Source organism: Fundulus heteroclitus, chromosome 8 (assembly GCF_011125445.2).
Source record: "Fundulus heteroclitus isolate FHET01 chromosome 8, MU-UCD_Fhet_4.1, whole genome shotgun sequence".
Classification (NCBI taxonomy): Eukaryota; Metazoa; Chordata; class Actinopteri; order Cyprinodontiformes; family Fundulidae; genus Fundulus; species Fundulus heteroclitus.
In genome coordinates, this window is record NC_046368.1 from 32,680,840 (window position 1) to 32,703,024 (window position 22,185).

Consider the following 22,185-nt stretch of genomic DNA (forward strand, 5'->3'; position numbering starts at 1 on the left):
CACGGCGTTCAGAAAAAGGTCATTATACAAGCAATCAAGCTTGCTGGTGCAAGTGAGATGACCGTGGGCTGCTTCAAGAACTGGAAGACTTGCCATAATTGACGGAGTCGTGAATTTCTGCTTTCTGAATGCATTTCATTGGATTTATGTTATTGTGAGTCGGTGGCCATGTTTAAAAGCTGAACTCAAACCTGTTGAAGCGGTTATTTCTGGACACCATGCGAAGATATCCTGTTGGGTCGGTGGCCGTGGTGAGGCTGTTGTTCACCTCTTCAAACTGTTGCTCCAGCAGATCTCCAGCTTCACTCTCCGTCTCACTGCTAGAGCAAACTCTGACAACACAAACCAGAGGCAGTGGTACACGGTTAGGTCGGTGGGCTGCTGGCTGCTTTAGTTCTGCTCGTTCTTCTTTATCACGTCTAAAGTAAGTTTTGAATGTTTGAACAACTGCCACAACAGAAACCTAGCCTGAATTAAGCTAAAGTGTTCATAGATCCCTTTAAGCTTTTTCAAAAGTGATGTCTTTAAGGAATATGACTAATTACCAAATATATTCTGTTCCTTTTAATCTGATGGTATTAAATAAACCATATGTCACCTAATTATCAAGCTCTACTATGCATAACTTAATCTCACATTAAATCTAACGGTGTTATGAAGGCCTCAGAGGTTTGTTAGAGAACATTAGCAAACAAACACCATCATGAAGAACAACAAACACAGCAGACAGGTCAGGGACAAATCTGATAATTTAAAATCAGAGTTAGGTCATAAAATAACATCCCAAGCGTCTCACAGAGCTCTGTTTAATCCATCATCTGAAAAAAGAAAGAGCACGGAGCAACTGTAAAGCTACCCACCAAGAACTGCAGCAAAACATCTCTAGAAAATCTAACACTGCACAGCATCCTAAACTCCCCATCCAACCGTGAAACATGGTGGTGGTGGCGTCAAGCTGGTCAGTTGATGGGAATATGATAAAAATGTGTAACTCATACCACAGACTTCACATTTTTATTTAAATGGAAAATCATTGATCAACTACTTTGTGTTGGTCCGTCACACTTACAGTAAAATAAGGGAAATGTATGGATATGACATGACAAAATGTAAAACAGTATGAGGGGTATGGATATTTCAGTGACTGCAGAGTTAGCGATCAGAGTTCAGTGCTGAACTCCTGTACTGATCAAAAATAATAGTCTGTTCTGTTTCTTTTTAATAAATGACTCAGTGGGAAGGTTCTTGTTCGAATAAAGAAAATGCACTAGTGGCCTTTATTTTAGAACGGATTGACAGGAAATGGGGTTGAAAGACAGGGGAAAGACTTGTGGCAGAGATCCAGGGGCCAGGAGTTAAACATGGGGCAGCCCTGTAGAGGACGGAGGCCTCCATAAACGGGTTGTGTGCACTACATCTGCACCCTCATGTTCATATATTTATGGAAGTCCAAATAGTGGTTGTCAAGGCATTGCACACTAAACATTGAACCATGAGGTTTCTACAGCAGTGTTTGTCAATCAGTAGATGCTTCAGTGGAAAATGTTGATCTCCAGGTGCTTGGTATGCCATGGGAGGCTGGCTTTCTGCACCTCCCCTTCCCCTGCTGAACCCTTCAGAACCAAATACTCACTTCTTCCCCTGACAAAGCTCATTCTGCAAGTAATAGAAACGTTGTTAGCCTATTACTTGGTTAAAAAACGTTTTTTAATCTATCTATTGTGTATGTCAGCAAATGTAATTGAACCGAAGTGATTGGAATAACCACATAGTCTTTACACACTAGAGTCACATTCACCCAGACACACTGTCAACGCACATTCATTTCCCAGTATGCCACGCTGGTAAGCAACATGGGGCTAAGTGCCTTGCCCCAGAGCACATCGACTAGTAGTGGGGGGCCTGGAATCAGAGCTGCCTAAAATATACATGGAGCACTAGATATGTGAAGACATACAGAGATTTAGAAAATTTGAAGTAGATAAGATGAAAAATGGGTAAATATGCCTTTTATTCAGCTTTAAATTGGAAGCTGTGTTGCATCTTTAGCGTCATTAGCCCCCAGGATGTACAGGAATACTTTTCCAAATGTATTTGGGCTGCAACTTTATTTTACTGCTCATAGCATGACCGAGCTCATGCTGCCCTGGGCAGGCAATCCTGTCAGCAAAGTATTTGAGCAGATTTTCACAACGACCCATTTGATGAACTAAAGGAGATTTTCATCCAAATCTCATTGTGGTAATCTCTACCTGCAGTGATGGCTGTCCACTCCCAGTGCCTCTCTAGCGTTGAAGATGTACTGATCCAAAGACATGGGACCTCCTCCGACTGGACTCCCACCACCATCCTGGAAATCAGAAGTGTCCAGCCCCGCCTCACCCAGGTACACCTCGTTAAACTTCACGATACCTGTTGTATGATTTCAGGAGAGACCAGGGAGACCAGATCTCAAATAACCAAACGTGGGACAATAGGATACTTGGTGAGGGACAACACGGGACACAAGCAACACTATGATGATGTCATACACTTGAATTTAACACAGATCGCACATTACAATGACCTGTCACAAGTTCATAAAATTTTAATACAGCTGTTAAATTATTGCATTTGACTGCTAACCAGGCCAGGGTGAACCACGTGTCCCCGCCTCTCGCCCATTAACCACTGGAGATAGTCACCAGCGCCTCTTTTGCTGGTGGCTGAGAGGGACACCGAACTGAGCTAGGGAATGGATCTCTATGCTGCACTAGATCCAGTGGCTACAGAAAGGCTCAATGCTCAGGACAGATTTGGAGAACATAACTAAGGGTCTTCATAAATACTATTCAGTGAGGTATTTAAGAGAAAGACCTGCGATATGATCAAATACCACATCATTAGTTTGCACACAGCTGGCATTCTCCCTCTAGCAGCCCAATCATGTCAAAAGATCACGATTTTAGAAGACGGTGAAGATTAACAATATATCATTGATTTAACATTTAGAGGCTTAAATCAGTCACTTCACTTTGAATCAGTACACAATGAAATGAGCATAATGTGATTAAAAAAAAGCATTTGTGCAGTTAAGAATGTGTAAACAAAGTTGTGAACCTGTGCCTGGAGATATCAGCCAGCTGTAGAGAAAGCCTCCAGCCAGCGAATAGTAGAGGATCAGTGCCTTTTGACCATTGACCGTCTCCAGGATGTGCTCCACAGTGACCGGGATGTAAGGGTCAGCGCTCGCTGCTTGCTTACTTCCTCTCTGCCGTTCCACCAGGAGATCGGCAAACGCACGTGTGCGGCCTCGCTCGGCTATGGCCAAAGCCTCGTCGTGCCGGCCTGAAAGAAGGCCCCAGCGCATGGAGATGGATCAAACAAGCAGGAAGAGAGCTGAGGTACACAAAGGCAGCCTAGATGGCAAATTATGACTAAAAATTATGATTAAGAAACAACAACAACAACAACAACAAGATGAAGGGTGAAACGTTTTACCTAGGCTGACAAGGACTCTCTGGAGAGCCTGGTATGAGCTGGTTTGCAGGTCAAACAGGGAGAGCTTGTAATCCAGATTGTGTTGTGTCTCGTGACGGATTGTCTCAAACAATGCAGAAGCTCTGTACAACTGTAACACAGCAAAAAAAAAAAAAAAAAAAATCCTACCATTAGATAAATGAAAGAAAAGTAAGTAAAATCACATCACAAAGTGCTTCACACAAAACAAAGTGCTTAAAACAGCAAACAAGTTGAGCCAGTGGATCTCAAATGTTTTCTGTTGTTCCCCACTTTGAAGAAGGAAATATTTTCTTGCGCCCCATCCCGACAAAATGGGTCAAAATTTAACTTCCATCGTTTTCTGTCTTAATGCATTAAAGCTGTCAATCTGAAGATTACCCAGAATCCCTTTTAAAATGTATTACATATACAGGGGCTGGTCCTATAGTTACAATACCATGGAAAAAGGTTTTTTCCCCCAGTAATTCCATTCAAAAAGTGAAACTACTATATTATATTAATTCATTACACACAGACTGATGTATTTCAAGTATTTATTTCTTTTAATTTTGATGATTATAACTGACAATTAGTGAAAACCTCAAGTTCAGTATCTCAGAAAATTTTAATATTACTTAAAACCAATACAAAAAAAAAGATTTCCAGAAATGTTGGTCAACTTTAAAGTATGAGCATGTAGAGCAGTCAGTGCTTAGTTGGAGCTCCTTTTCCCTGGATTCCTGCAGCAATGCAGCGTGGCATGGAGTCCATCAGCCTGTGGCTCTGCTCAGGTGTTATGAGAGCCCAGCTTGCTCTGATAGAGGCCTTCAGCTCTTCTCCATTGTTAGGTCTGGTGTATCGCATCTTCCTCTTCACCACAGCCCATAGATTATCTGTGGAGTTAAGGTCAGGCCAGTTTGCTGGCCAATTAAGAACAGGGGTACTATGGTCCTTAAACCAGATAGTGGTAGCTTTCTGTCCTGTTGGAAAATTAAATCTGCATCTCCATAAAGTTGGTCACCAGCAGTGAGGCATGAAGTGCTCTAAAACTTCCTGGTACCTCTGCTCTCTTCCTCCTGACTCTGGGACCTTGGTTTGCAAAGGAAAGGCTAAATTTACTTTCATCAGAGAACAGAACTTTGGACCAATCAGCAGCAGTCCAGTCCTTTTTGTCTTTAGCCCAGGTGAGACGCTTCTGAGACGCAGCGACTGCCCCTAGGGGTCGTGCTCCACTATTTGAGAACGACTGCGTTAAGCACAGGCCCGTCTGAATAAAAATGTCTTTAGTTTTCTCTTTAAAAAGCCTGTTGAGTCTGTGCAGTGCAGGGACAGTGGGAGAGCATTCCAATACCTCGGAGCCGCTGCTTGAATAAAAATTGGTCTACACGGGGTTTAAAACGGGTTCCTGCTACCACCAACAGCATTGGACTCCAAGACCCCGAGTCCTAGACAGAGTTAGAGGTTCCAAAAGGTATGCATTCAGGGCGCCTGGCCATGAAGTGCCCTAAAGGTTAAAACCAAAGATTTAAAATTCACATCTCAAGAGCTCAGGGAGGCCACAACAGGAGTTATGTGTGCTCTTCTGTCGCTCTCTGTCAACAGCCTCGCTGCAGCATTCTGCACAGACTGAAGGCGAGTCAAAGACGTGTTGTTTAAACAAATAAAAGGACTGTTGAGGTAGTCTAAACGAGAAGAAATAAAAAGTATAAACAGCCATCTCTAGTTTGGTCTGTGATAGAAAGGATGTCAGTTTAGAAATGTTTCTTAAGTGATGACAACAGTCAGGGACTAGCACCTTACAGCGATAATCAAAAGACAAGCAGCTGTAAAATGAAATCCAGATTTCTGAGACGATATTTCACATTTAGAGCCGAAGAATCAAGATGCTGCCTGATGAAAGGGTTTCTTTTCATCAGGGGAAATAATACCGTAAGTGTTGCAGGTAATTGTAGTACAGCCGCGGTCTGATACTTGTACAGCAACATCGACGCTGAAGGAGAAGCTTTGTACTCAAAAGTTAATTCACATGCTTAATTTTTACATTCATTATAGTTTCTTTGTATTGAAAATATTTCAAGCAGAAGTTACTGATCTCAAATGAGGACGATGTTAAAATCTCAATCAGCCTGCAGTTACGACGCTAACCACTGGGTGGTGCTGCCAGCACACAGCCTTGACTCTGTTAGTTCCAGTCTCTTCAAACCTGAGAAGAAAGTCTTGCTATAAACCCTAAAGTTTTTAATGCAGCTACTGGAAATCATTGATTAAAACAAGTAGCATAGTGCTGAAACAGTTCAGTATTGGAAGACTACTTTTAACTACGGTAATAACCCAGTTTCTGGTTCTTAGTTATTACAGTCATATTTGATGAAGTGCCCAGGTTACTTAGGCTCTCTTCTGTTTATGTTTGGATTCAGAAGTTGGATCAAGGAACATAGAAGCTGTTCCAGTTGTAAGTTAGTTCACTGCGAATCACTGTTAGCATTGCAAGCTTATCACTTAATATTTCTCTGCATTGCATGCATTCAAACACTAAAACAGTCTCGCTCGGTGAAGGCAGAGGTTTGATAGAGGCGTTCCTTGAGTTGGTTACATACAGGAAGACAAGTGAGGAAAACAAACAAGACATTCTTAGCAAATGAAAAAAAAAGAATGATTTTTTTGTTTTGTTTTGTTTTAAGCGCCAGGCTTTGTAACTTTCGGTTCACAAGGACATAAATAACATACCTGTCAAAAGCCACCATAGTCGAACACTTGTATGAATTAGATTAAAGATAAGTGTGGAAACGTCCTGAAGGACTCAGCACAACCGACACGTTGCTGAAGATATTTATGATTGCAAGCGAGAAGGCAATTACCAAACGTCGGCTCCAGTCACACTCCCCACCCTGAAGCTCTTCATAAATATTACAAACTCAATCCACAACATGGTGATATTGACTATATTCACTACGCCTCCAGAAGGAGAAAGGAGAGAACGGCTGGGAAAAATGGGATTGTCATTCATTCAGAACTTAGAACAGTTAACTCTTTGAGAAACATATCTGAAATATAGTGTGGTCTGCATCCTCCACCTGGTATTCAATTCAATTCAATTTTATTTATATAGCGCCAATTCATGAAACATGTCATCTCAAGGCACTTTACAAAGTTTACAAATTCAATCAGATTATACAGTAGTAGATTCTTTTTGCTTTCTCATGACTTGGAACAGTGATGTGTTGCCAGTCACAGTACTTGTTTCTATTTGCGTGTGCCCTCAAGTGTTTGTTCATGTATACAAATAATAATAATTATTTTCCCTTAGCTGGGCCGTCCCATGTACCATGGGTGCCATTGCTCCTACAGCGCTGGCAATCAAACAACAACACCAAGCTACCACCGCCACTCTTCATGGTGCGTATGGTGCTTTGCAGATTCCAGATTCTCTCCCTGATAGCTAAACCGATTTCTTTCGCGTTTCCCAGGATGTCACAGAAGGAAGCAGTGTGTTGGAGGTCTGATTCAATGTTAGAGAACGAGGAAATATGATTACATGGTATTATTATGCCGTTACGTGTCTTTTATGCAGTATCTACGTGTACAGTGGCATTATGCCATTTCTGCTTCCCAAATAATTTGACTATCATTTCACATTTACACACCTGGTGCTGTGCCTCGTCCAGGTTACCACCGGCCCACAAAGAAAGGCCGAGGCGATGCCGGATCTTTGCTTCGTCTTCTCTCCGGCCCAACTGCTCAGCCAGCCGCAGACCTGAGAGGGAAGCACATGGAGGAGATCAGACGCCGGCTCTGAGACGCTCATCAAAGACTCTGCCTCCTGGAAACAACTGTTGCAGCACTGAAGCGAGCTCCACTGACGGGCTCGTGATGCCCGGGTGCGTCATTCATTTCCTCCCGCTGTTGCCTCTCTCTCTCTCTCTCTTTATTTTGATCAGCTCATTCTAATTCAGAGTTCCTGTATTCTCTCTTGTCTTCGGTTTGTCCCAGACATGTTTGATCTTGCTGCTTGGGAGGGCGCAGGCGGTCGCGGCAGCTTCTGTTTAGTTCTCATTAGGGCCTCGGATTGAGCGGAATCTCATCAGACATCAGGAACACATTCACGCCGGTGCGTGCGTGTTTGCCCCCCTCTTGGCATGTGATCTCCAGCGCCTGTGTTTTCCCTGGGAGGGTTAATTGGACGCAGGTTTCCAAATGTTTCCTCGGCGCCGTCCTCAACCAACCTTTGGGGGCAATCCTGAACTGCTTGTGGAAGTAATGATCAACTAAAAGCCGGACGGATCTGACAGTGAAGAGACAGAGGTCAGGGATGACATCAAACAGGGTTAACTGGGGCTGCTTATGTTTACATTTGGACTGAGAATGAAGTCGCAGTAGTCTAACAGGATATTAAACCAAATGGGGAAAAATAAGTAAGATGCCTCTCTGGTACACACTTGTATTATCCTGCGGTCACACTTAACACACTAAATACCCTCTATGCAGCTTCCAAATAATACACCAGATAATTTTGACAACCGGAAGATCTCTGGATCAAAGTAGACCTTAAAAAAGATTTTTGCATGTCAAAAATTAACAACTGAATAATTACAATTGTAATCGAGCGCGTTAATTTGTGAGCAGCAGAGCGGAGCAATTTGACGTCAGGTCCTGGGTCTTTATTACCTGACTCCGCCAGATAGATTTGCTCCGCATATCCATCTGGAAACCTTCCGTTGAAGTAATTTTGGGAAGGGGCGAAAATACTGGTTAGCTGATTGGCCTATGTTGGTGATAGACGGGCCAAATAAACCAATCAGATTCGTCGTCGCTCGTAACAGAGCGACGACGAAAACACAACCACAAGCCAAGCTACTCTTGCTGCTGCAGGTAAAAGCTCGTTAGCTCAGCAGAGAAATACTCTGTAATTCCGATAAAACTTGCTCGATAGCCGCGCTAACGCTAGTTTCATCGGCTGAAGCCGCCATGTTCTTTAGACTGAATTGACGCGCTTCCCGTTGCGTCACACCTCAACCCGCCTCAAAGCCAACGCTGATTGGACGTTCGTTTGGTGAACGGCTCCAAATTTTCTTCAACGGAGGGTATCCAGACTGATCTGCGAGTGAAACCTTGAAACCTCGCGAGATCAGGATGGTCTCACGAGGCTAGGGTCTTTATGCAGTTAGCATGTTCTCCCCGTGGATGCACCGGTTCTCTCGGGCTTACTCCCACTTCCTTCCACTGTCCAAAAACCAAACTGTTGGGTCATTCTAAATTGTGTGTGTGTGTGTGTGGTGTGAAAGCTTGTTTGTCCTGTGTGTCTTTGTTCTCTTAAAAAGATGCAAAAAAAACCCAAAAAATATTATTCTATTCTTGCAGCCTTGATTTGGGAATTCTGCTGTTTCTTGACACATATTCTGGGCACAACTTTTCCCTTATTTAACTTTTTTTGCATGGTGTCCCAGAAATATGAAGGTGGTGCGCTGAAGTGGAAGAGACCTATGAAGACTTCTGGGGAGTTAAGCACTAGTTCCTCTGAAGAATGAAATGCCCTTGCCAGAAAAAATAATAATAAATAAAATACAACTTTGTTTCTATTTTTGCAACCTCAACTTAAAGAACAAATGTCTCTGATTTTACATACAATGTGTTGGTCTTTAGCCTGTGGCATCCATCCATCCATCCATCCATCCATCCATCCATCCATCCATCCATCCATCCATCCATCCATCCATCCATCCATCCATCCATCCATCCATCCATCCATCCATCCATCCATCCATCCATCCATCCTAACCACACAGTAAACCTGGGCTGTAAATGACTGAAGATAGTTACGTCCTAAAAGTGAATAAGTGTGTCTTACTCATTTTAGTTATTAGATTTTCATAATTTCGACTCAGTAATACTAACTGAAGTCTACCCAGATGAAATATATGCAAAATGTTGCACCAGTTCTGTCGGTTAAATTATGGGCGGTAATTCTAAACTGTGCAATGCCTACTCTTCCATAAATTAAATCTTTGTAGCTGCAGAGCAGAAACCTAAAAGCAGATTTTTGCTATTTTGTAATTACAAATCCAGAATATCTGTTATGAGTCAAAACAGATATCTATTAATCTATATCAAAATTAGTGAATCCAATAATTTCATCCATTCATCTTCTGTACCCATGCATCTTTGCAGGGACGCGATGGGGATAGAGGTCTGTGCCGACGAAACATGCATATTCTTCTTGTCTCTGTTCCATAAAGGCCAGATTAGTGGAGTGCATGACTAGTAGTTGTCCTGTTCACAGATTCTACCATCTGAGCGGTGGATCTCTGCCATTCCTCCAAATCAGGGGTCTTTAATTTCAGTCCTTGACGGCCAGCGTCCTGCAGCTTTTAGATGAATCCCTGGTCCAACACACCTGAATCTAACGGCAGAATTACCTCCTCGGTCTGCAGTCGACCTCTCCAGAGCCCTGCGGATGACCTGATTATGTGACTCAGGTGTGTTGAAGCAGAGACACACATAGAAGTTGCAGGACACCGGACCTTGATGAACTGAAGACCACTGTTTTAGAGTTATCACAAGCCTCTTGTCTGCTTCTCTAAATAATGTTCTTTTTCAGCACCTTGGTGTACTATAGGTGAACAGCAAGGCTTTGCTTGGTTTTCTTTTCTGATTAATGGGTTGAATGGAGCTCTGTGAGATGTTCAAAGCTTGGGATACTGTTGTGAACCCTAACCCTGCTCCAAACTACTTAGAACAAAACTTGTGGGCTGACATACAAAATTGCTGTTCATGAGGCAAAACCATGAACAGCTGCGTTTATGCGAGGATCAAGTTACAAACAGACGAACTCTGAGGGCAGTTGTTTTCGCTGGATTTCATTTAGGGGTGTGTGAAAGAAGGGGGCTAAATACATACACACGCCATGCTTTTCAGATTTTATGCTCAAAAACTGAACATAAATCAGTTCCTTCCACTTCACAATCATGTAGTGGCTTATGTTGGCTTATACCAGGGGTCTGCAACCTGTCGCTCTGGAGCCGCAAGTGGCTCTTTCTACCTTCCACACTGGCTCTTAATAACTTTCGCTACAAATTATATTTTTATCATGTTATGTTAATGCGGGTTTTAGCAGTTTTTTATTGGAATAATTGCTTTTAATTTTCACAACAGAATGATGCTAAAAGTGCCCGTAATATTTAATTTTAAATCAATATTGGAAACTAAGATTTTTTTTACATCATTATCCACAAATATCAACATCCCATCCATCCATCCTCTTTTTTTAAACCTCAAACTAGACATAAAAGGGCGTTTCTTTAACAATGACAACATATCTCCTACAGTAGATCTTTATCAAAAATTATAATTTGTCTTTTTTTAAAAGGCCAGGCAACATTTGTGGCTCTAAACGAGTTTAATTCAAGGGGACTGTAGGCAAAATGGCTCTTTAGATTGTAAAGGTTGCAGGCCCCTGGCTTATACCATGACGTCCCAATAAAATAAAATAAAATCTCTGGCTGTAATGTGACAAAATGTGAAACGGTTCAATGGTTCTGAATTTTGCAAGGCAGTGTATGTCGGTTTCAGATAAATACGGGTTGCAAACCACCAATAAAGAAGGGAAACTGTGAAGGCTGTGCGAGTGCGTGTCTGTGTGTTAGTCCGTGTCTCATGCATCACCTTCCTGCAGGTACATCACAGCCTGGGCGTAGTTTTGCAGGGCATGGTGTGTCCTCCCCAGGCTCCCGTAGGCCAGGGTTTTGGCCGTCAGATCATTGGTCTGCGCCGCCACGCTGAGGTGCTGCTCCTGAAAGACCACCGCTCGCTCGTAGTTTCCCAGAGCCTCGTAGGTCAGCCCCAGGTTGCCGTAGGCTCGACCCTGGCTCCTCACGCAGCCCGTCTGCTCGGCTATGCTCAGCGCCCTCTGGTGCCACTGCAGCGGGAGAGCTTGCTTACTTCACCGTTCTCCGTTTAATCGGTAACATCAGTGCGAAGGGAGCCTGCTGGAGCCTGCGTCTGCTCAGCTATTATGGACATCCTCACCTGCTCCTACTCTCTGTGCAGAGCTGAACAAAAAAAAACAAAAAACGGCTGAGCACAAACCTGCAGAGCGGTTTCGTTGTCTGCCATCAGCTGATAAACGCCTCCGAGGGCGTCGCTTGCCTCTGCCTCCAGGGATTTATCCTGCCAGATAAAGCAGGGATTATTGCACTTACTGTCTACACTATAAATTTCATAAATCAGATTTCCTGCAAGGATGACAAATTGGCAGGCCTCCACGTAGTGAACCTTACCCCTGCTGAGCGAGCAATGCTCAGCTGGTGCTCCAGACAGGAGAGAGCCTGCTCATAGTTGCCCAGCTGGCTGTGTAAGGTGCCCAGCTCCCCATAAGCCTGAGCCTTACCCCCTCCCTCACCACCAAGCTCATGGGCTACCACCAGCCGCTTCTCGAAGCACACCAGTGCCTGCTGGAGACTGCCCATGGACCTGCAGACAGGGGGGCACACAGATTGATTGCGTGTCTCTTGGCATTATGGCGCACTCCTGCAAAAGCGCTTTTAAAAGCAGATAGTGTGATCTGCTTTTTACACATCAACAGATGTTGTGAGTTTGAGATCAATCAGGGCCACTGCAGAGGGCAGAGACAATGGAGGGATAACAGACAATGGAGGGATAACAGGAACTCCTGCTCAGGACTTCTGACGGGGGATCCTTACATGTGTAGTTTTACATGGTTACAGGGAGCTGGGGATGTGGGGGGGGTGGTCTGAAAGTAGTTCTCATTACCAAACAGACAGAATGATGTTTACGTTACAACTCCAAATCAAAATGTTTGACCTTTGTTTAACCAAGAACACAATTGAAAATCTTAAAGTGCGCACTTTACAAAAAACATCATTTTCCAGCTCACTCTCAGTTTACTGGGCGTCAATGCCAGAATTATAAAGAAAGGTAAAAGAGGACAAAAGAAGGGTCGTATAATAGTGGGCAAAGGAGTCCACCGAACCATAAAAATGCTTTTGAAATAGGTGATCTACTTTCAGCTGGTTTAGAAATGCTGGACACCGACCTGTGTGCGTTTCCAAGGCCTCTGTAGGCCTTCTCTTGGTCCTGGACTTGGTTCAGACTCTGGGCCACTGTCAGGTACTTCTCAAGGTACTGAATCGCCTCCTCATGGTCTCCCAGAGCATCATAGCAGTCTGCGAGGTTCCCGTAGGCCCTGGCTCTGTCCAGCATCCCCTCACTTCCACTCAGCTGCTGCAGCATGGCCAGCTGCTGCTCGAAGTATCCGATAGCTTCCTCAAACACCCCCATGTTCATCTTGGTGATGCCCATGTTGCCGTGGACCTGCGCCTCCAGACGGGCGTCCCTGAGCCCCTGCGCCAGCCCCAGCTGGGCCTCGTAGCACTGGAAGGCTGTGGTGTAGTCCCCCTGAGCCATGTGGACCGCTGCCAGGTGGCCCAGGGCCCGGCACTCCCCCTGAGGGTTGGCCAGGTCCTTTCGGAGAGTCAGCTCCTGGCGGTGGAAGGACAGGGCCGCGTCCAGCTGGCGGAGCAGCCTCCGCAGGAGTGAAGGGTGAGGAGACACAGGAAGCACGAGAGGAATGAAGGAAAGTAGAATAAATCAGAGACATGGTCACATACAGTTAAAGTTACAGTCAAGCCCAAAATTGTTCATCCCTCTAGCAGAATTCGATTTATAATTTGTTTCATTCAACTGACCAGAATATTCATGACATGATGAAAAAAACACAGACATTTTTTTTTCATACACGTTTTTTTAAAACGGCAAGCTGGAAATTCTTTCAACCCTGACCTCTGATGGAAAAGTGTTTGTCGCAAACAAACTCTTCTTGTAATCGCAGACCAGCTTTTTGCATGTTTCCCCTGGCATTGTAACACCAATTCTTTGGTGATGAGCTCCAACTCTTTGAGGCTGGAAGGCCTCTTTGCCATCATCCTAAACTTTAGCTCCCTCCACGTACTTCCTGTTGGACTCATGTCTACAATCTGACTGGGACGCTCTGACCGCTGTATATGACGTTTAGTCAGGAGAAACAAGTTGATAAAATTAAAAGATTACTTTGAACCCACATAAATCTGCCTGGGGCATTATTAATTATAGGCTTAGCTATATGGTCCGGGTTTCCCACTGTCTAGTGGCATTTTATTGGTCAGTTGCCACACATACACTTTCAGAACTGAACATTAACAAGAATTACAGGAGACTATTGCCCTGGATACTATTCCCTTGGATACTGTTCCTCTGGATACTGTTCCCTTGGATACGGTTCCCCTGGATACTGTTTCCCCAGATACTGTTTACTTAAAGAGGAATCAGCAACAACTCGATCAGGAAATAGCTGTTGAATTTGACATGCCGTTTTCTAAAGGATATTTTAACAACTCTTCATTGTTACATGAAAGTAAAGACAAAGCGAAATGGTGACTTGAGAAAATCCAATTTGACCTTTGCACATAATCAGGAGGGCCTGTTTGGTTACTTCCATGAATTGCTTTAAAAATGTCAAACATCTGGAGCTTAGCAAGTCCTCAAGGTGACGCTGGCTGTCTCTAGTAGAGACTCCGGCCAGTCAGGTCTTGATCGGTCCTGGCCAATCAAGACCAGGACCGATAACGCAACATTTTTTTTTCTTCTTCCAGCCAGTGAACATATCTTTGTGCTACCGGGACGCCCTGACAACAACACTCTTTAGTGTGGATGCAGGTACCAGGAGAACACTCAGTATTAGCTATTTTTAGTGTCAGGCCAGAGGAACAGAAGTGTTCAAAATCTAGTCAGGAGAAAGATGCAACATGTAAGACGCTCAAAAGGAAACTGGGCAACATGTCAAGGTTTGCTGTTCTTTCTGGGTGTGTGTGAGAGAGCGGATAACAGGAACAATTCATGTTCAAGCTTTTCTATGACCTAACCCTAACCTAAACCTAATTGACACCATAATGCTAAACCTAACCCTAGCCCAGAAAAACAAGGGAGGACCAAAAAAAACGTCATCACTTCACATGATAGTCTTCACTTTACTAGTAAAATCAACACACACACACACACACACACACACACACACACACACACACACACACACACACACACACACACACACACACACACACACACACACACACACACACACACACACACACACACCTCCTCTCGTAATATTGACTGATTACTGATAAAAGATGCCAAGCCAAGTTTTGAAGTCTCAGTTCTGTAATCGTTTTATTTTTTGAACCGCTATCTGAGCTTTGCTCACAGCAAGAAGGAAGGAAAAAGACTGAATTCAGTTTTATATTGTGTAAAACAGTGCTTGAAAACGAATTGGGATAAAATCAGCTAAGATCAGTATTGGCAAGTAAAAGCTTTACAAAAGCCAGAGACCGGAAATTGGTCAGAAGATTGTGATCCGAGCATCATTAAACATGCAAAGGGAATAAAACTGCAGATACTGACTCTCAAAGTTCTGCACAGTGCAGAGGACCAAGGTATGGTAATATGAGAGTAAGCACACGCTGACAAACCTCCCTATTACCTGTGAACTGATCCGAGCGCTGCGTATGCGTCAGCTTCCATCTTTTGATCGGCAGCTTTCTGAGCCAGCGTTAGCTGCTGCTGGTAGAACTTCACAGCTCCTGGGAGATCCCCCCGACACACAAACACATCCCCGAGGTTCCCGTAGGCTCTGAAAACCGCCTGCTGACAAATATAAACACAACACTGCGGATTAACATCAACTCCTGCCTGAAAAACAAGAATTCTACACTGAGTGAGTGAGCAGAGCGTCAGCAGGTGACCTGTGTGTTATCCAGAGCTTGTGCGAGAGAAAGGAGGTATTTCTGACACTCTTCTGCTCTGCTGTACTCTCCAAGAGCTTTGTGGGCCAAACCCAGGTTGCAGTAGGCTTTTGCCTGTGCTAACTTGTCCTGGAGGTCTTTAGCCAAGGCCAAGTCCTGCTCATAATACCTGAGAAAAGAGAAATGTGAAATCATGGGTGTTTATTTAAAATATTCTTAATCAAACAACATTGAAAAGATTAAAAGAAAAATGCTGATGTGGAAGGTAAGAAAAAATAAAGAGTGGCAATCTGCAGCGTCTTCTAAATATATTCATACCCAAAACGTATTCAAATTTTTTCATCTTGCAACCACAAACCTTTGTGCTTTTTATTTCATTTTAGAAAGTAAGATTATGAAAGTAGTACATAATTGTAAAGTTGTAGCCAACTGATATTCTATCTGTAAAGCAAACAACGCAAAAAAAAAAGCAAAAACAAAGTGCGGTGTGCATTTATATCCAGTTTTCTTGTGTTTTACTGAAATTACAGCTGCAGCTTTTTGCGGGAGATGACTCCGTTGAAGATTTTCATACAGAACCAGGACAAGCGGAGTCAGATGGAGAGGGGTTTCCTTTTCTGCCACATACGGTTTTGTATTTTGGACACACAGTTAAATTTTGATCCCATTGGATTAAGGCACCTTCTTCCACATGTTTGCTGTGTCCCCAGTATGACTCGCCCTACCAGCGGATCTCAATAAGTTAGGATAGCATTTACATAATTAATTATCTTAAGATTGGATTGACTGAATACGAGCCGGCGACGAGGAACAAACTGGGGTGAGTTTTATAGCGGGGTGATTTGCTCCCATCAGCTCCTATGTCAGACTAGAGTAGAAAAGACCCAGCCAATATGGTGGAGACGCAGGATGCAGTCCAGAACGTAAGGAGGTGTCTAGTATATTTTATCTATGAGTAGGAGTGAGTGAACGCGGAGGAGCGGAGGGATATTTCAGTTTGTTATACTCATTGGATTTGTAGCACGGCAGTGCAAGCGAGTGTCATTATAACTCGTGTTTGTCGTCACTTGTTTTAGAGCCCAAATAAGCAACTTCACTTTCAGAAGTAAGCCCAAAAAAAACAAAACAAAAAAAAAAACGCAACCAGCAACTGATGAAATTTACAAGCGCTTTTGGAAAAAAAGTATCCCAAAGTGGCTTATAATAAGCAGACTTGACAACAGTGCCACGTGGAGGGGAGTGGGTATTTACGACAGTGCTATTTTCCAAAGGTCCTGTAGGGGCAGCACCACTCGAAAATTACTGACATGGGTTTAATGTCAAGTTATCTTAACAAGGCCATTTTAAACAATGTCAGCTTTGCATTAAACGTGTCATAATTTACCGAATGACACTTAATGACAATAGTCACAAAGACTCCTTCATGTTCATGACAGGTGTTGTGTCCTGTTTATGACACTGTAAAAAGTCTTATGCACACCCTTTCAAATAAGGTGTTACCCTATAACAATTTAATGCACACATCACTGGAAGAGAGGATAAATAATGTCCTCTAAAGTGAATCCACAAGGGCATTTGTTGCAGTTTAAATGTGTGCAAGCCACATCTTGCAGTCATGCCGTCATCTTTTCATTTTCAGATGATAAACTGAACAGGTCAATGTGAGATGTTCAAAGGTTTGGTTATAGCTTTATAACATTTATAACCCAGCCGGCTCTAAACTTCTCCAAATCTTCATCTCTGACCTGCTTGCTGCGTTCCTCGGTCTTCATGATGCCATGTGTTCCTTAATGTTCTCTTAAGAACCTCTGACACAAACTAGCAGACTCTCTTTGCTAATTGAGTTCCTTCTGAAGGCGATTGGGAACAGTGGATTTTATCAAGGGGTATCGTAATAAGAGGAACGGAATGTAAACGCACGACAACCTTGACATTTGAATACTTTTAGAAGGCACTGTATTTCTCACCTGACAGCATCTTTGTACTGCCCCAGGCAGTAGTGAGCATAGGCCAGGTTGTGGCAGACCTTCCCTTCACCCTCCAGGTCCTGCAGCCCTGGAGACAGAGCCAGGTACTGCTGGAAGTAGGGCAGAGCCTGAGCATACTCTCCTCTCCAGCTGTGGAAGTTACCGAGGTTTGCTGCAGAACAAAATTAGAAGAGTTAATAATGATAATAATGCTCATGATTTACCTTATTAGAACAAATGATTCCGCTTTTCTCATTCATTTGGCTTGCCCAGGGCTCTTGCTTCCGTTTGAGTATCTCTGAGTTCCCGTGCAATGGTCAGGTGGTGACGGTAGTGCTGGAGAGCACGGTCATGAGCTCCCAATGCCTGATAAGCCACCGCCAAATTGCCATGAGTGGATGCCTGTGACTGCCGATCATTCACCTGCAGCACCAAGAGAAAACAGTCATTCAAGAGAAAAAAGTGACCCCCATCTCGGCCTTCAATATTAAGTGTAGAGGAGTTCACCTCCAGAGAGATCTGCAGTTCCTGCCGGTGGTAGCGCACTGCCTGGTCGTGGATGCCAAGTGCATGGTATGCATTGCCCATGTTACCGTAGGCCCTCCCCTGGGCTGCATAGTCGCCCAGTTCCTGGGCTAAAGACAGGTGGGCTTTGTGGAGCTTCAGTGCAGTTTCATACTCCCCCTTCATGTGATGAATGATGCCTGATACAGAAAGGGAGAGGAATGAAGAGAGAATTAAAGGGAGACACTCAATAAAACAAGAAAAGCTAATAAAGCCTGTCTAATACTAGTACAGTATCACTCATTGGTAGTCATCGCTGTTTATTTTGACGCGAGTTAAAATGAAACTCGTTTATGGATCGTTGCAGGATCCCTCCCTTCTTTTCCCACCCTCACATTTTGCTCACTGTGAGCAAAATGACCGTGTTACAAACCATCTTTCAGATTCAGACTCTTTCTGCACTTCCTCTAAATCCACACATACTGCAACATTTAAACGTGGTCAAACTGTGTCAGCTCTGAGAGAAACCATTTGCTTTTCAGAACCATTTCTTGTGGCGCAAATCTTTTCTTTGCAAGGGCGTTATTGATTGATTATGCTACTTAACTGCTTTGCCTTTCATTTGCTGATTTAAAAGGTTTTGCAAATTTAGTAAAAAAGCATTGAAATATTTTTTTTTCAGGCCTGATAAAGGAGATTTATCAGATTAAGGCAATGTCAAAAATCTTATTTAATAATTATTTAACTATTTGTGCACATCAAACACAGTAATTACCCTCTGAGACTTAGTCTTGTAAATATAATATATCCCTGTGAAGTGAATATATGGGTTGATATTTTTTTTTCAGTCCTGCAGAATGGATATAAATGCAGAGTAGTAAATAATTCATAAGCTTCAGTGTGGAACTCCAACAAATCTAATAATATCTGCCACTGAGGCTCTTCAGCTTTGCAGTTGCTAAGATCAGATTCTCTGTCCAGGGACAGGGAACTGTTATGACTATCCTGATGTGTCTTGTGATGAAGTTTTCCTCTGTCATCAACAAAGTTTTTAGAGACAATGCAGAATAAGCTTGAAAAACAAAAAAGACGGGAGATCGGGACACTGGAGACAAAGATTTTTGCTTCAAAAATAATCTTGGAACTAAGAGTTCATGTTTATAAGAAGAAATTGAAGGCCTCAGTAGAAAGAAATAAGACCAGAGTAGATTTGGGAGATTTTTTTCAGGTGATCCCCCTAAGGAGCAGAAGAGCAGGTAGGACGGTCTTGTGCAGGTGCAGTTATTCAAAAAGGGACTTGGGGAAACTTCTGGAAAAATCGGCGACCCTAGCTTTAAGACCATGCCAGAGAGAGTGAGACTTTGAAAAGATAACATGAAGCAATGAAAGCAGTTCTGTTTTATTCTTTAATGGAGGACTGATTTGGAAATGTTTGCAGCCTTTTTGATGAGCTATGTTGTCTGACCACACTAACTGCTAAAAACAGAAAAAGGTGCAAAATGTCAACTCTTAATCATGTTGCCTTGTTAAAACCATGTTTCAAAGTGACTGCTGTTTCACACAACACACAATGATCAAAAACATTTCCCACACATTTCACTCTAGTTAAGCAGCTGCACCTCCACCAATGAAAAAGTGCTGATTAAATAAAACTTTACAGGAATAGCTTTCTGTAATATTGATACAGGACCACTAAAGTTAACATTCTGAAGGAAAGACACAGTCATAACTCTCCGATCCTCCAACTGTATCAACGAACAGTAAACTTGATTAAATGTACCAAAATCCAGTTGATTATGAGAAAATAAGGCTATATGGTCCAAGCATCCATCCAGATAGTGTTTGAAGCCTAAATAGAACCCTAGAAATGGGCGCAATAAGCAGATATAAACAGATGTGGCACCATCTACCGGCAGTATTAGAAAGCCATATGGTAGACATTGACGCAGCTACTAAGTCCGAGCCGACCGGGCAGTAATGCCTCGTGGAAAACCAACAGCGCGGCATGGTGGAAACCAACCCGACCCCCTCCAAATGCAAATGAGGACACAGCATCATGGTAAGAATTTTTTCAATTACATAAATAAAAGTCAAAGGCTAAATCCTTCTCATGGGAAGGAACACAAATTTAATGCATTACAATGCTATTTCCCCGACCAATTGTACACATGTGCAGTGACGTAACCCTGGTCACATGATGTTGTAATGGTAAATATACACAGAAAAGACTATATTTACTAACAAACTGAGGAAAAACTAAGAGCAAAAGACAAAAACAAATACGCCAGCAGGACATGATGATCTTTTAGAAATATGTTATATGCAACCAGACTGAGTTACTGGCGTATAAATTTAAATCTGTCAAATAACGTGAATATGTACCTTTAACATTACCTATTTTAACTGTGAGTTTACACCTCAGCTGCATGATGTAAGTGTTACCAGATCAAACATAACTATTAAACAAGATGCATTACATATCTACTTCAAATTACTGACCTCTTTTCATTGTGATATGGAGCTAAACATGTCTGTAAGGATAAAGTTAAAACTGCTCCATGATGTGCAAAAAGTTTGAAAATACAGATGATGAATCTTCTTTTGTTTAGTTCTTCAGATATGAAAATAATTGACTATTACCCTCTAGACAAGAAATAATGGGATATTTTTGACTTCAACAAAAATACTAAAAGTTTGAAGATGTCATCCAATTACATATGTTTTCTTGATGAGGAAAATCATCCAGCTAAGACATGAAAATGAAGTAGATATATTTCCTTATGTTGTACATCCTTAATTCCATGTGCATCTTACTCTCTCTGGTTACTGCACGTATAACGGTGGACTCCCAGAGAACTACCCCTCAAAATCCTCATCAACACTGCGTCCACTGTGAAACCCTTTCGGTTTGTAGGAGCTGCACACGGCCAGTTATTGAGCCTGTCCTGTGTTCATCCATCGGTGTGTGATGTGGCTCATCCACAAAACAGGACAGGTCTAAACTGCAATGAACAATTAGGTCTGCAGAGAGAATCAATTCAGGACTTCAGGTTCAGGTCTATGGAGAGCTTACGATGAACAGGAAATGAACTGGATAGCTGTGCAGCTGAGAGACAGACTCACAAGTTTTTGTCATAATGTTAATAAAAAAAAAAGTCAGGGTGTTTGGACTGTGCCTTAAAATATACCCACAGCTGGGTCTATGTTTTTTTCTCAAATGTTTTAAATTAACCCTAAAAGGCCAATTTATCACAAAGTCTTTGCAGGGTGGTTCTGTGGGCATTTTCAACCTATACATTTCAACATGTATTGGAGCAGTTCTATAACTAGTGTGAAGTGACCAGTGGACTGCTCCCTCCAGGTGGATGGAGTCTTTGGCTCTAGTGAAGGAGTTCAAATATCTTGATGTCCTGTTCAAGAGTGATGGTAAGATGAAACAGGACAGGGATAGATAGAATAGGGCCTCATTTTCAGTAAATCAGGCTCAGTTTCAGCCTGTCATTTAGAAGGTTCTTAATTTACTAGTCCATCTATTTTTCAGCCCTCACCTATGATCGTGAGACATGAATCATGACCTAAGGAACTTGATCCCAGACACTTCCTCTTTCTGGAGGGATTCTATTCACCCCATGTGGCCGGGAACACATTGGGATCCCTCATTCTGTGGAATCCCAATGATACACAGATGGATGGACAGACGGAGCAGGTAGTCATTTTGCCACATCATTACACTCAGCATGACAAAAACTAGGTTTGCTGAAATAATATAATTCAAGGAACTTCAGTTTTAAAGAGAATATTCACACTTTGACTCTTTAAAACTATGAAACAAAATGTATAAAAACTCTGATCCTAACAATGACAAAACTTGTAATCCCTGTAAAATGCAGCCATGAATTGTTTCCTCGCTGAGAGCAACATTGACCTGAGAGAGCATAGTGTTTACACTGTATCTGTTGCTCCTGAATGGGACTGAGACAAGCGACACAGGGGTCCCTAAAGGGAACCCCTCTAGTAACCATGTGATGACGGGAGGGGGTGTCGAGACACCAGATGGATGAGGTCGCTTTCTTGTCAGACTGCCTGGCAACAGACTGGTTTGTGGGTTCGTATGTGTCCCTTGGCTGTTCTTTTCTTTCTGCCGATGAATGCACATGAAAGCCGAATCAGCAACTAGTTTAGTCCAAAGACATTAAAGCTACATAACATGTGTACTGAGAACATCAGCCAGTGATGGGCTTGTTGAAAACACCAACCTATTGGCATATTATATTACCTTAAATCTGCAGTAGGGAGTTCTGAGAAAACCATAGACTGAAAATGTAAACAAGCACACCTTACAGGTGCGCTGCAGCCCTCCTTGCAGCGGAGCCTGCTGTGAACACACTCTTCGTCTGTTTACCAGTTTTTGTTTTCTGAGCAGGGGCCACTCGAGAAACTGG

The 22,185-nt window shown here is 42.9% G+C and overlaps 1 protein-coding gene across 3 annotated transcripts in view; it reads right to left on the reverse strand.

The window, feature by feature from the left end:
* ttc28 (tetratricopeptide repeat domain 28) overlaps window positions 1-22,185 on the reverse strand; it is a 188,962-nt gene that overhangs the window by 15,969 nt on the left and 150,808 nt on the right. For all 3 annotated transcript variants that reach the window (XM_036140650.1, XM_036140649.1, XM_021310378.2), the window contains 14 exons: window positions 17,747-17,943; window positions 17,509-17,662; window positions 17,240-17,411; window positions 15,273-15,441; window positions 15,011-15,171; window positions 12,530-13,018; window positions 11,754-11,946; window positions 11,563-11,643; window positions 11,140-11,392; window positions 7,125-7,234; window positions 3,481-3,610; window positions 3,100-3,327; window positions 2,253-2,412; window positions 192-332 (listed from right to left, as the gene is read on the reverse strand). In XM_036140650.1, the coding sequence (XP_035996543.1) occupies window positions 192-332; window positions 2,253-2,412; window positions 3,100-3,327; window positions 3,481-3,610; window positions 7,125-7,234; window positions 11,140-11,392; window positions 11,563-11,643; window positions 11,754-11,946; window positions 12,530-13,018; window positions 15,011-15,171; window positions 15,273-15,441; window positions 17,240-17,411; window positions 17,509-17,662; window positions 17,747-17,943 (2,638 nt within the window). The remainder of the gene's footprint in view (window positions 1-191; window positions 333-2,252; window positions 2,413-3,099; window positions 3,328-3,480; window positions 3,611-7,124; window positions 7,235-11,139; window positions 11,393-11,562; window positions 11,644-11,753; window positions 11,947-12,529; window positions 13,019-15,010; window positions 15,172-15,272; window positions 15,442-17,239; window positions 17,412-17,508; window positions 17,663-17,746; window positions 17,944-22,185) is intronic.